The sequence below is a fragment of the Schistocerca americana genome, chromosome X, assembly GCF_021461395.2.
Source record: "Schistocerca americana isolate TAMUIC-IGC-003095 chromosome X, iqSchAmer2.1, whole genome shotgun sequence".
Lineage (NCBI taxonomy): Eukaryota > Metazoa > Arthropoda > Insecta > Orthoptera > Acrididae > Schistocerca > Schistocerca americana.
The window spans coordinates 283,147,918-283,161,937 of NC_060130.1; the positions used below are offsets into that span (position 1 = coordinate 283,147,918).

Consider the following 14,020-nt stretch of genomic DNA (forward strand, 5'->3'; position numbering starts at 1 on the left):
AAGTATTTCTCGAGAAATAAAAGTATTAAAGTGAGAGGGCAGTTATTTTTACTTTACTGTTGCAAGCAGTACCTAGTTTTGTACAATTATTGTAATAGAAGTTCTGAGTGTATTGATATGATCGATAGTTTATCGTATAAAATTTCGAGTTTATATTAGTGATGTGTGAACTATCTTCAGCGACAATGTTTGAATTGTTTTTGTTTGAATTGGGAATACAGCGTTTTCATTTAAATGTGTAAAGGAAGTTAATCTTCTTTTACCAGACCTTCGTTAATATGTTATAAGCCCGATTAATCATTGTAGGCGAACTATACGGCACTTATTAGTCTCTTTATTTTTAAATCATGGAATACTATGTGCTTTTTGAAAAAATATTTACATGTTTGGGAATGTACGAAATAAAACTAGCTGCGGGGAATCATTATTTACTTGAGTAAACGAACTGCAATATAAGTTTAGTTAACAGACGTGCCTTCTCTTTACGTGTTTTGGTAGTGTGTTTGTATGATTCTCTTCGCTTGTGGTTCAATATATATCATTACGGTGTTTGTGAATCCGACTGCTAACAGGAATATATCATGGAACTTATAATATACTCATGTGTGGACAATATTCAGTAGTGTACGAAAATGTCAACGTTGTGGCGAACTGACGTTGGGGTGGTGTCATGTTTACCGGTGTCGGGAGTGCGCGTGAAATGCTAATTCTTTACTCCACTTAATCCGTTCAAGCGAATTCTGCTGCGTGGAAAATCTTGCGATATAAAGCTGCTGCAAATATTAGTGACCCTCAGAAGAGCTTCATCACTTCACCAAAGGATCGCAAACAAGACCGACAATGCTTTATTTAGAAGATTACTTGGAAAGTGAGTATTCATGTTTTTTGTGAAGTAGTAATTTTTAATATTAAGTTAACGACTCATACTTAGCACACCTGTATTTTACATTTTCTGTGCTAATAGTGGCTGACCTCCCGAAGAATTGTTGTCTGTGTTATTAGCCTTACATGAACAAAATTTGGTGTTTCATTTGTTTGGGTGTGATTTTTCGATTGGCAAAATGTGTGTACCATTAATTAATGAATAAACTCTCATTTGCCACCTTCAAAAGTTGACTTCACAACTTTAAAACATTTTCTTTATGCCAAACATAGGAGTGCAAAATGTTTTATTTTCAATTATAATCACAGAGTACCTCTGCAATGACCTCACAATTGCAATCAACCTGTGAATACATAGTAGTGGAATTGTTGTCACAGTTGTATGTGATGTATAGCAGCCTGTATATTAGAGCCCACATACAAACATGTTTTTTACACTGATGAGTAGGTATGTCTGCACTCTTTGTTGAGTGTTGTTTGTACACACGTTTTTCATAAGTAAATTTTCGCAGTTTTGCTTAAAGTATTTGACTCATTGATTGCTCCATTGTGTAGCATCAGAAATTTTGTCTAGAACCCTTGTGTATCTGAGTCTGAAACATGAAAATTAGATTAATTGTGTAATTACTCATCATGACAAACTACTGAGCATAGTGATTGATACCTCATCTGAAAAGTAGCCCTGTAACATGAAACAGTTTGGCAATTTGTGATGACAACGGTGGGGTGCATTTTATAGTACTATTACTGTATGTTTTGAAAACGCTGTGATTTTAGTGTCTAAACAAATTCTAAAATGCTCCAAATTGTCATCAGTTTAACAGATACAAATTTTAAGATACCAACATGACCTTTTTTAAATTAGCGATTATCAGTATGTAGAAATTGCATGAATTAATTCCCTCCAAAATGGAAATTAATCATCATCATTAATGTCATCCCAGTTTCAGCATAGACCACACTATTATGTTTTCAGTGGTGACAGCAGTCCTCCACCTTCCCATCACAACTGCTGTCCATGATTAAATCACCCGTGAGATTTTTTCTACTGGATCAAGTGGAAATACACTTATTTTCACTGTGAACACCTGAATGTCAGCTTCATAAGTATTCAGAGCTAAACATTTTCTTTGGTACTGATTGTGGATTCAAACACTAACATCCCCAATATCGTCTGCACTCGTGTGCATCAGCTTCCTACTCCTCAGTCGATGCAATTTCAAAGACTTCAGACAAACAGCTGGGACTGATGACCATAGATGTTAAGTCCCATAGTGCTCAGAGCCACAAACAGCTAATCTATTTCAGCAAATACAAACCTCTGCAGCGGAACATTGTTTCAGCATATGAACAACCTTAGCACCATTGTTCAACCTTTCTTTTCTATTTTTTGACCTTCTGATACCAAAAATTTATGATGCAGCGATCTGTAGTCTACCATTGTGCAGCAGTGTTTCTTTGTAAAATAGTTTCTATTTCAGATACTTATTTGCTACTGTTGCTTGCCAGTTCTGTCATTAGAGGTATTTGCTGAAATAGATGAAGCTCAGTCCCTCAACAACATGCCTTTACCTGCGGGCAGTGTTATATGTGAGAATGTAGATTCCTTCTCATGCTTCTCCCAATTAAACTTAAAATTCATGAATAAATTAAGTGCATTCTGCATAAAAAACAATGACCACATGGCTAAATGACATTAATTATTGTTGTGCTAAGATGTGCACTGTTACGGTGTTTTTTGTCGATGAGTTTTCACTAGGATTCATTTGTTTTTTTAAATCATGTATGATGCATCGTAGGTTTAAGTGCCTAATGACTGTGTACGCAGAGTCAGATTCTGACAAGGGAGAATAAGGTTTCATATTAAGTATTTCCTGCTTGCCTTTTGAGGGTGGAACAGTAGAGAAATAGCTTGAATGTGGTTTGATGAACTCACTACCTGGTACTTAACTGTGTAGGGCAGAGTAGTCATGTAGATGTAAAATCTTTTAGCTATAGAAGAAGACTCTTTAGTCACCAATTCAGAATCGAAGAATGAGGCAGAACTGACAGCTCAATAAGTTGAGCAGCGAACACCATTCCAGAAATAAAGGAACTAATTATTGCTAGTGTATTCATTGCTAATATATTTTCTCTGTTTTAAAATGAACATGCAAGTGACAGTGATATGTTATAAGGTAAAGAAAGTAGGAACTGTCTGTCATTGCGTATATAATGTGGAATACTTGCAAATTTTAAGCAAGTTAACTGTTGGCCATGTGGTGAATGAACATCATGCAGCAATCAGTTGTCAAATGTCTTTGTTTAAAAGTATGTAAACATCAATCTAAGACTTTGTAGAAATGAATTCTGAATTTGCTAAGTAGATCCAAATGGAACAGCTCTGAGAGTAACTTTGGGCATGGCCAGAGACTTAAAACCAAATGTGCACAGTACGTAAGGGGTTTATTACGCCAAATATGCATCAGTTGAGAAAGCCTTCCATCACCAGAAGATACACAGACACTTACAGAAAACTTTCTCTTTTTTTGGTAGCATTACTGAATGATTAAGACACACAGACTATGTATGTATTGTAAATAATCTTACATCCCCAAATGAAGGTATAAAAATGCATAACACTCAAAGAACAAACTGTTACACTCTGCCAAATATTCAGGCATAATAAGGAGAAACATTCATTTCCCCTTCACTCTATTTGTGAGTGGAACAGGAAAGGAAATGACTAGTAGTGGTACAAGGTATCCTCCGCCACATACACCATTCATTGGCTTACGGACTGGTTATGTTGATGTAGGTGAAACACTTTCTTAAATCAGCATGGGTCTTGGGTGCTTGAGAATAGTTGAATAGCTTGCGCACTAACAATGGAACATTTCCAGGTGTAAATAAATGATTTTGATTAAATTTGGTGGGTATGCAGAGGAGTCAAAATGATGCACTGTATATTTTTTCATTTTTGCCTAATTTCTGTTTGAAGGTGTAAAACATACCATGAAAGGTAATTTGGCATATTAGATTTAGAGGGAATATTTTCGAAACCATGATATAAGAAAACTGTGTTTCATATAAAATTTGAAATGAAATTAGCATTCTTGAAGGCTGTATGGTCAAAATTTGTAATAATTTAAGATTTTACAAAATATCCCACCACCATTAATTAATTTTGAAAATTGGAAACTTTGGAGGTACAACATGAATTAAGGAAGCTTTCACGCCACCTCAATCCATGTGCTGTAAAGCTGGTTCCTCAAATACCATTTTTGGAAAGAAAGACATACACAATGTGCAGTCACAGTATTTTCAACATACCTAATTAAAATACTTAAATGTTCATTGTCATTCTAATTCTTTTTTACGTATTTTTGTTTTGTGTTTTAAATTGTTATTTTACATTTTCAATTCTTGTTTTTTTTGTTTGTTTTTCAGTTTACCATTTCACATATACATATTTAGTTGACATAAAACAATAAGTCACTCATTATTATGATACAAAACTATTAGAATAATAAGAAATGCTTAAAATATAATGCCTTTTAATTTTTTATTTCTTTATACACATCCCACACATAAAATTAATAAAATTGCTTCACATAACACACACAATGGACAACACAGTGTAAAACAAAATTCAGCCTTATTTGCAAATTGTGTGGACAATCTTCTAAATATCCTGATATGTATCAGGCATATTTCAGTTAATTGGATAACCTTCACAAAGAGAACTTATTATATACTAGTGACTGCAGCTTGATTGTATTGTTTCTCAAGTCGAGATTGATGTCATAATCAATCAATAGAACTCTTTCCAAAAATCTGCTGTCCATGTTCTTCCAACATCAAATGCCTTGTTCAGCAAATGGTTGTACCTGTCCCATTGAGTTATTTGGAATCACCAGATAAATGATTTCTTTGTCCTCAGGTATAATGCTCAAAACAGTTCTTTCACATTGACCACCCTGAAAATCTAACAATAATACAGATTTTTCTCCCACACAGGGAAAGAAAACTTCTGCCCAAATATCTTTTGATGTGGTCAAACGATAGTTTACCAGATTTTGATGGTGTCACAGGAACATTTGGGGCTTTAAAAAGAGATTTGCAAATTCTTTGTCCAAACACTCCCCATTCTGAGTGTCGTACCTGAGGACAAGGAACTTCCAGAATGAGATTTTCACTCTGCAGCGGAGTGTGCGCTGATATGAAACTTCCTGGCAGATTAAAACTGTGTGCCGGACCGAGACTCGAGCTCGGGACCTTTGCCTTTCGTGGAAACATACCGCAGGCTGTGGCTAAGCCATGTCTCCGCAATATCCTTTCTTTCAGGAGTGCTAGTGCTGCAAGTTTCGCAGGAGAGCTTCTGTAAAGTTTGGAAGGTAGGAGATGAGACACTGGCAGAAGTAAACCTGTAAGGACGGGGCGTGAGTCGTGCTTGGGTAGCTCAGTTGGTAGAGCACTTGCCTGCTAAAGGCAAAGGTCCCGAGTTCGAGTCTTAGTCCGGCACACAGTTTTAATCTGCCAGGAAGTTTTGACAAGGAACTTGTTCACCTGGTGTTAACAAAAGGCCCAACGGGAAAAGGAAAGCCGCTGGGATGTACACGGTATTTGATATTGGAAGAATTTTGTGAAAGTATTTTCAGATCTAGTTCTGCTGAAAGATTATGGAGTCAATCTTCATGTTTTCTTCGACAAGGTTTTCCAATGCACTGAAATATGTCTAATATAAGTATGGATATTTAGAGAATCACCCAGCACAATTTGTGAATCCTGTTTTACATTGTGTTGTCCGTTCTGTGTATTATGTGAAGAAATTTAATTCGTTCTATATGCATGGTGTAAAAAAATGTGTTTTAAGCATGATATTATATCATAATAATGAGTTAGTTATTAATTTTAGTTAACAAAATACTCATGTGTGAAACTGTAAACTAAAAAATAAAATAACAGTGTAAGGCTTAAAACAGAAGTGAGTCAAACATATAATTACAATCATAATGAACAATTAGATATTTTAATTGGGTGTGTTGAAAATGCTGTGACAGCACATTGTGTACGTATTATTATCCAAAATTGGTTTTTCAGAAACGTGCTTTATTATATATAGGTGGATGTTGCATGAAAGCTTAATTTATGCTTTTTTTTTCAAAAATAATTAATGATTATGGTGTATTTTGTCAAATTTAAAATTATTACAAAAGTTGACTATACACATTCCAAGAACATTAATTACATTTCAGTTTTTATGTCAAACACATTTTTTATATTTCATGGTTTCAAAGCTATTCCCTCTAAACTTACTATACCAAATTACCTTTCGGGGTGTGTTTTACCCCTTAAAAGTGAATCTGGGCAAAAACAAATAAAATATGTATTGCATTATTTTGACTCCTCTACCTACCCACCAAGTTTCATCAAGATCTGTATCTTACATGTGGGAATGTTCCCTTGTGCCAACAGCCTTGCCACAGTGGTAACACTTGTTCCCATCAGATCACCAAAATTAAGCGCTGTCAGGCAGGGCTAGCATGTGGATGGGTACCGTCCGGTCTGCCGAGCGCTGTTGGCAAGCGAGGTGCACTCACCCCCTTGTGAGGCAAACTGAGGAGCTACGTGATTGATGAGTAGCACCTCAGGTCTCGTAAACTGACATATGACCAGGAGAGTGGTGTGCTATCCACATGCCCCTCTGTATCCGCTTCCAGTGATGCCTATGGACTGAGGATGACACGGTGGCTGGTCAGTGCTGTTGGGCCTTCCAAGGCCTGTTCGAACGGAGAGAGAGAATGTTCCCTTGTAGCACAATAAACACCCTCAGGCAAAACCAGTGACTGTGCTATTACCTGTTGGCCTTGACCTGGGACATCATCAAGGTGGCGGACACACTTATTTCAGGCTTATATAATATGGTGACCATAGCATTGCTTATTACGCACACAGACACAAATAATATGACTAAGATTTAATTGTAAAAAAACATGAAACAAACATGACAACTGTGGGAGTTAGGGGTTTTTGGGTGGATACAAAATAAATATAAGACAATTCTACTATTGAAGACATACCAAAACAAATGCTAACATTAAAATCAAGCTCACGATATCCTCAATAATCAACAAAACTACAACTTAAAAAATCTTGTGTCAGAAATTTGACCTATGTAGCACACACACAGTCCACAATAGCACAAACTCGTATTTAGTTATAATACCCAGTACCAGAAATTTCAGTTGACCTATACAGGTTAAACAAAATCCATAATACCACAAAACACACCCAACTCGATGATTTTAATATGTAACTCTTAATTTAACTTGTGTAGCTAAAATGAAGTCCTCAGTTCAACAAACCAAAATGTGCCCTTACAATTAGTACTGACAATGTAACCTCACCATTGTGGGTAAAAAAAACTGTATGATATCTACCGGCCACAACATAACAGAATTACTAACAACCACCACCACCCAAAAAATCATAAAAAATTGTGTTAACACCATTTTTGATATACGAGGATCATACATAAAACACACATTTCATATATACTACTGTAAATAAAAATATGAAAATGAAAACATATTTACCAACAAATGTCAGCTGTCACACAAATTCTAGCAATCTAATGGTAGGAAAAATAATATATCATCCACAAAATCTCTTGAACGCCCAGTCGAGACTTCTGAACTCGAGAACCCCTCCAGACAGAGCACCGGCAATGTCTCGTGAACTGGTCCCTGGTCTGAGATGCAGCAAGTTTGGTCACTCTCCTACCTGCTCGCTAATTGTAACACTTCACATGTTCATCAGTTAAAGGGAATAACTGTAGGAATTTTAATTGTTGTATGTCATCCCCCATTGTGGCCTGTGAACTTTGTCATATCAATAACTAACAAAAAACGAAACATAAAATTAAATACCAAACCATAAAAAACAAACCCAAAAATGAATGTAGTGTCCACAACTACCAACACCAGAATAACTTCTTAACAAACTACCAGGAACACTCTCAATATTATGCTGACAAACAGCAATCAAGGAGTTCAGTGAGTCACTAATAGCACTCAAAAACATCTTAGAAACATAAACGTCGCACACTAGAGAATGCCACCACATACTCAAACATGCCCTCTGTAAACATGATCCATTTCAAATACATTGCACCACCTTGATGTCACACACAATAAAACAGTTACATTACCGAGCGAGGTGGTGCAGTGGCTAACACACTGTTCTCGGAGGATGACGGTTCAAACCCGCATCCAGCCTCCTGATTTAGGTTTACCATGATTTCCCTAAATTACTTCAGGTGAATGTCAGGATGGTTCCTTTGAAAGGACACTTCCTTCCCAAATCCGATGGGACCGGTGACCTCACTGTGTGGTTCCTTCCCCCAAATCAATCAACCAACAGCCACATCACAGATTAAAGCTGATGAGTGGTACCACAAACTTTGGTTGATCCGCACCCACGCCAACTGCATAAATAAATCACGTACACACCCTGCTATTTCTTGTGGATACCCAACGCATCAGACTGATATGAGCCATAAGCTGAATTCAGACTGCAAGTCCCCACATTAGCTTGCTCTCTTGCATGCAGGATGGGTTAAGACAACACTTTCTACATCTGCCCCTTGTCACCCTCACTTGTAGCACGAGAGGTAGCCTCATTCACACCTAGCAGACTCCCCTCCCCTTTTCTTTTCTCCCCCCCCCCCCCCCCCCCCCTTACCATCTCTGTCTCTCTCTCTGTCGGAATGACTCAATATATATGGCCTTATCACTGACTTTAGTACCTAGAGATAGACCTATTTGCCCTTTAAATTGGAATTCAGGTAGAATCCTTACACAGAAAAAAACAATTGTAGCACTTTATGATCACTGTGGTACAGCTTTTGCTCGTTTCTCTTAGATGGATCTATCACAATCAGTTTCATTCAGGATGTGTCAATATTCCATGCGCTGTGTTAACAAACAACATTAGTGGCAGGGTGGTAGTTCATTGGTGTTTTGTGAGTTATGTAGGTGTGTGAGATGGATATACCAAATTTTTCCCCAGTGTATGTTGCTGGGATAAAGAAGAAAATGGGGAGCAGTGTGAACTACTTAAGGGCACTCATTCAAGTATGGAACTTAAAGCCATATACTAGTAGCAGGAAGCTTCATAAATGGCAGTGGGGAGAGCCTAAAGCAGGTTATTGCAGTAGTTACCCCTCTCAGGCTCATCTTGCTATGATATCAGGCTTGATATCCTGGTATCTTTCTGTCAAATTGCATGGAGTGGTGATCTACAAAACCACTTCACTGGCAGCTGTACTGAGAATATGGCCTAATTTACTTAATTGTGCCAGATATAAAGATAGAAACCAGAGAGTACCAAATCCAACATGTGTAATTCTCTGGGTGAGGTACAACCAACTTATTAATAAGACTGAGGAATCCTGAACCCATTTTCTATAAACCTGTCCTCAGACATCTGCTAGTTGCTGTGTGGCACGTGTAGAGGCATCCATAAATCTCGTGAAAGCTATTTAGTTGCTAGAAGACCCATGAAATAAAAACTGCATGACCACAGAGGCCACTACCTGTAACAAGAATCATAAGAAGATCTCGAAGAAACATGAGTAACATATGAAAAATCATGCAATGATACAAAACATGTTTTCTGTAGTAGACATGCCATTATCAGTTGAAAATAGAATGCTAATGCTGTGGCTAAAATCCAACAGAGCAGTACTCATTCATTTGAGTCATTTTTAATTTAAAACTAATAATTCCCCAGCTAGAAGTATTATAAGCACAGTTATGTGTTATATTGAAGGCAATGTACCAAAGAGATCAACATTCAGGTGTATAAAGTGGTGCTCAACAAGTGTTAGAAACAAGTTTGTTGTTGTCGCAATCTCTCTCTTCTTGCCCATTAATTAATCAAAGTGAAATTTCGTGAATGTTGCTAAGGTTGTAGCAGCCTTAGTAGTTGACTGGCTTGTCCCTTACTTTTACATATTTAAGAAAAAGTGATTTGACAAAACCTACTGATGCTGAACATCGCCCTTGACCCTTAAAATGATTGCTGCAGCATAGAATGTCATAGCTGCACAAACAGAAATAGGACACTCATTATATTTACATTGCATCCAATTCCACCTGTCTGCTTTGACTCGTGACGTAATGGTGTTGTGGTGTGTGATGTCACGATGGCACAGTGTTTTTGAGTTATGGTATTTTTATTGTGTTTTAATTGTTCTAGGGAATATGGTGTTTTTTTGGGTTTTTGAGTTGATGGTGTTTTGGTTTAGGTGGTATTTTGTGAGTTGCATAGGTGTGTGAAGTTTGTAATTGTGACTTTTCTTTTTTCTTTTTTTTTTTTTTTTGCCAGTAGGTATTGAGAGCTGTGTTTGAGCTTTATAGGTTAAGAGTAATGTCTGATTCGACTTTTCGGAGTTATAGTTGTTAGTTTTCTGGTATTAATGGCTTCATTTGACCTATATAGGTCGAGTGAAGTGTACTTGGTTTTGTGACTGTAGCGTTATGTCATAAGTTGAGACTTTTTTAAATCGTATTTGTTTTGGGATGGTATGGTGTTTTGTATCCTTATATATTTAGCTGGTCCCCACCCTAAGCCCCCTATTCCTTGCAGTTATGCTGTTAGTTTCATTTTATGGTTGGATTGAGACTTTTTTGTGACATTTTTATTTCTGTTTGCAATTGTTGGTATGTTTATGTAGTGATGACATTGTCGCCATTTTGTATACGCTGGAAGTAGGAAAGGAGGCATTTCTGCCATTTTGATGGCGTCATGGATCAAAGCAGATGGGTGCAATCAGATGCTTCCCTGATGCTGTTGGAAGATGAAAGTTGAGTTGGGAATTAGCAAAGACAACAAATGTGAATATGACATCTTATTGTGCTGACAGAGTGGTTTGTAGTGTAGCCGAAGATATAGGGTAGATTAATAAGTGGAAATTTGTCAGTTGGTGAAGCCACTAAGTATGTTGCCATGAAATTAACCAAAATGCTTGTTATGACATATTTTATGCATATTGGACTTCTTGGAGTATTTTAATTCACTTGTTTTGGTGACGTCATGATCAATGCAGACAGACAGTATCAGTATATTCAATATCTTCGAAAATATGTTAATATTCAAAAAACAAATAAAACTCATTGTGTAGTGACCACATCTACCTATCTTTAAAACCAAGTGTCTTGTGTTGAACTGCATATTGTAATACTTGTGTATTTTGTGCACTTATGTTCCCTTCTCCCATACTGGGTAATTTCGTGGCGTAATAATATAGATGAGGGCGGTGAAGTTTTTAGCATGTTGAAATGAACATTGAGACTGTTACGTAGACCACTGACATTTGGTAGCTTATCTTGTTATTTGAATCGAGTTCCATACATGCGTTCGCTTTAATAAATTACATAGATGAGGGAGACTTTGATATTCAACTTTAGGTAAGAAAAACCTTTACTTGTGATGAAGTAATCATTCTTTATAGTGAAAATTTATGTAATTTGTTCTAGTATTTGTATGTGTCCACAAAATAATAATGGCTGATCTGCTTTTTGATATTCTCTTTAAGAGAACTCTATATCTGTAATTCTTCTTATATCGTATAGACTATCTGTCACAGATTTGTATGTGTAATCTTAATTCTAAGTGTGACATGTTTTATTGTGTTGCAGTTCTGTATTTTCCTCATACAAACACTTTCCTTGATTATTTGTTGTCAATTCTGTTTAATTAATAATAATAATAATAATAATAATAATAATACTGATTATTTCTATAAAATAATGTGTGTATGTAGCTGCAGTCTCACTCAGCATCATTTTACTTTGTTCTGCTATTTTATGACACTTCCATTACACTTTTTGGAGAATTTGTTCAAATCTTTTACATTAACATGTACCAATTACATACATGATGATGCATGTTACCAACTGCATTCCTAGCTTTGATAGTAAGTGAATGCTTGGGGAGTTAAATCTGTTAAATTGTCTGCACTGAATGTGTTAACAGGTTGGACCTTCAATTAATGCAACTTTTGTCTGAGAAATAATGTTTGTATGGGATTATGCTTTGCCCATATCATTGTAAAATTTCTCTGGTAAAAGGTATCTTGTGTATCCCATGATAGTGACAGTGAAGATCTTCAGTACTTTCCAATGAGGCTCAGTTCTTTGTTGGATATTTAGTGTACTATTCCCTGAGAAAATTAAATCTGCCTACTATTGTATGTATGTGCACTTTGTGTTTGTGTGTGTGTGTGTGTGTGTGTGTGTGTGTGTGTGTGTGTGTGTGTGTGTTTACCATTATGGGGTCTCTTGAAGTTTCTAGAGTGTTCTATATCACATACCCTCTATATTGTCTCTTGCACAGTATTATCTTTTTTGTGAAGCTGCTTTTGTTATGTCATTTCCTTCTCTATCAGTATCAGTAACTAGACAGAGTTTCTGAAGTTTCCCTACAAACCTTGCAATTTTACTGTCATTTCTCAAAATTTTCTATCTTTGTGCCCATGAACTTGCATGCTTCTTCACATGTGTGTGTCATATCATACACTTTCTTAAATGGAATTTGTTAAATCCTCAGTCTTCAGACATTTAAGTACAAAAACATTTCCATATTCATAAAGTAACATAGGCTATCTGCCCTACATTACTACATAGGATGCATAGTCATTTGTTATGTCTGCCTAACTTCCAAAGACTTTTGGAGTTTTATTAATGCCTGTCACTTCTAATTTAACATCGCCTCAGAATAATTGTGTACAGCCAGAAATCATAAATAGAATATTTGTGTAATAGTTCTTGCTGTCATTTAGTGAACTGAATTCCATGTTTAGTAGGCTGGAGCATAAGTGGCAGCAATTAATTTTTACCTTGAAAGAATATTGGGCAGACCTGACACGTGGGTGGGACATAGTGTCTGGTGTTTTTGAAAGTAGGATAAGGTGGGGTAAATCTGACCTAGTAATTTCTTGCGGCTATAAAACGCTTATCCGAGGCTGGATCTTAACATTATATACGTTAAATTATAGGTAATATAAAGGAGCAACTGTTTGTAAAATATTTTTGTTATACTATGAATAGTTTTTGAGATATCTGCATTTTAAGAAACGTCCATTTTTGTCACTTGCAAAAATGGTGGGGTAAATCTGACCCCTATTTTGTTTGGCTGATTTTGCAAAGAAATAGTTCTAAATGAACAGTTTGTTTGGGAAATAATTATAAGCAATTACGTTTTTTACACAAATGAACAAAATGTATTCAAAAAATAACAATGTTTAGAGTACTAAATGTACTGAAAGTTAAATGAATGTAAATTTTAATTGGAAAAAGATGATTCCCATTTGCATTGTAGCAACTGCTCAACGAATATTGTTTTGATTGCGTTTTGTCGTTTTTCATTTGTAATTTCGTACCATTTTCCTAAAAGTAAACAAAAATTCACTTTGTTTACATAAATAAATAATTCTATACACATAAACGATAAAAAATGTGCGGTCAGATTTACCCCACCATTTAGCGGTCGGATTTACCCCACCATGCCATGTTTCATTTAACACACACAAACAATTTACATGACATTTCCAACAAAAATGATACATACACTGAATAGGTCACTAAATGAACAACAAAAATCACTTACCGTTTGTTTTGCGTCATTTTATTCAATAAGGTAAATCTAGTGATGTAATTTGCACAGATATTAAATTGAAACAATCAGAAACACACTTGTTGTCTTTTGGGTGTCTAAATGTCAAATGCAGCAAAGCTGTCAAGGTGACATTTTCGTTATTTCGAATGCTCTATATGGTAACAGTAATGTGAAATCACTCCGATTTGCCATTTCTCACAAATAGAGGGCGGTCGGGTTTACCCACCCAGTCAGATTTACCCCACCTTATCCTATTTTCAATCTAGATTGTGTGTGTTCAGGGTAAGTACAGTAGTGTGAAGAAGAGAAAGGTAACAAGGCCATAGTGGTAGTACAAAAATAAATAAATATTAAAAAATAGGCCTCTATATTGCCCTCAGATCCATAATTTGCTGTCAAAAAAGTCTTTCACTCTTTATTGTCCATTGTACCACTTGTGAGTGGTTCATTCTTTGAGAATACGGAAGTGTCCGAT

General features: G+C 36.1%; 1 protein-coding gene across 2 annotated transcripts in view; it reads left to right on the forward strand.

Moving 5' to 3' along the window:
- The first annotated feature begins 204 nt into the window (after nucleotides 1-204).
- Nucleotides 205-14,020, forward strand: part of LOC124556608 (inhibitor of growth protein 3-like) — a 192,272-nt gene continuing 178,456 nt past the window's right edge. For both annotated transcript variants that reach the window (XM_047130574.1, XM_047130575.1), the window contains exon 1: nucleotides 205-868. Coding sequence is in view for 1 of the 2 variants with exons in the window: in XM_047130575.1 (XP_046986531.1) it covers nucleotides 841-868 (28 nt within the window). In the remaining variant the exon portion in view is untranslated. The remainder of the gene's footprint in view (nucleotides 869-14,020) is intronic.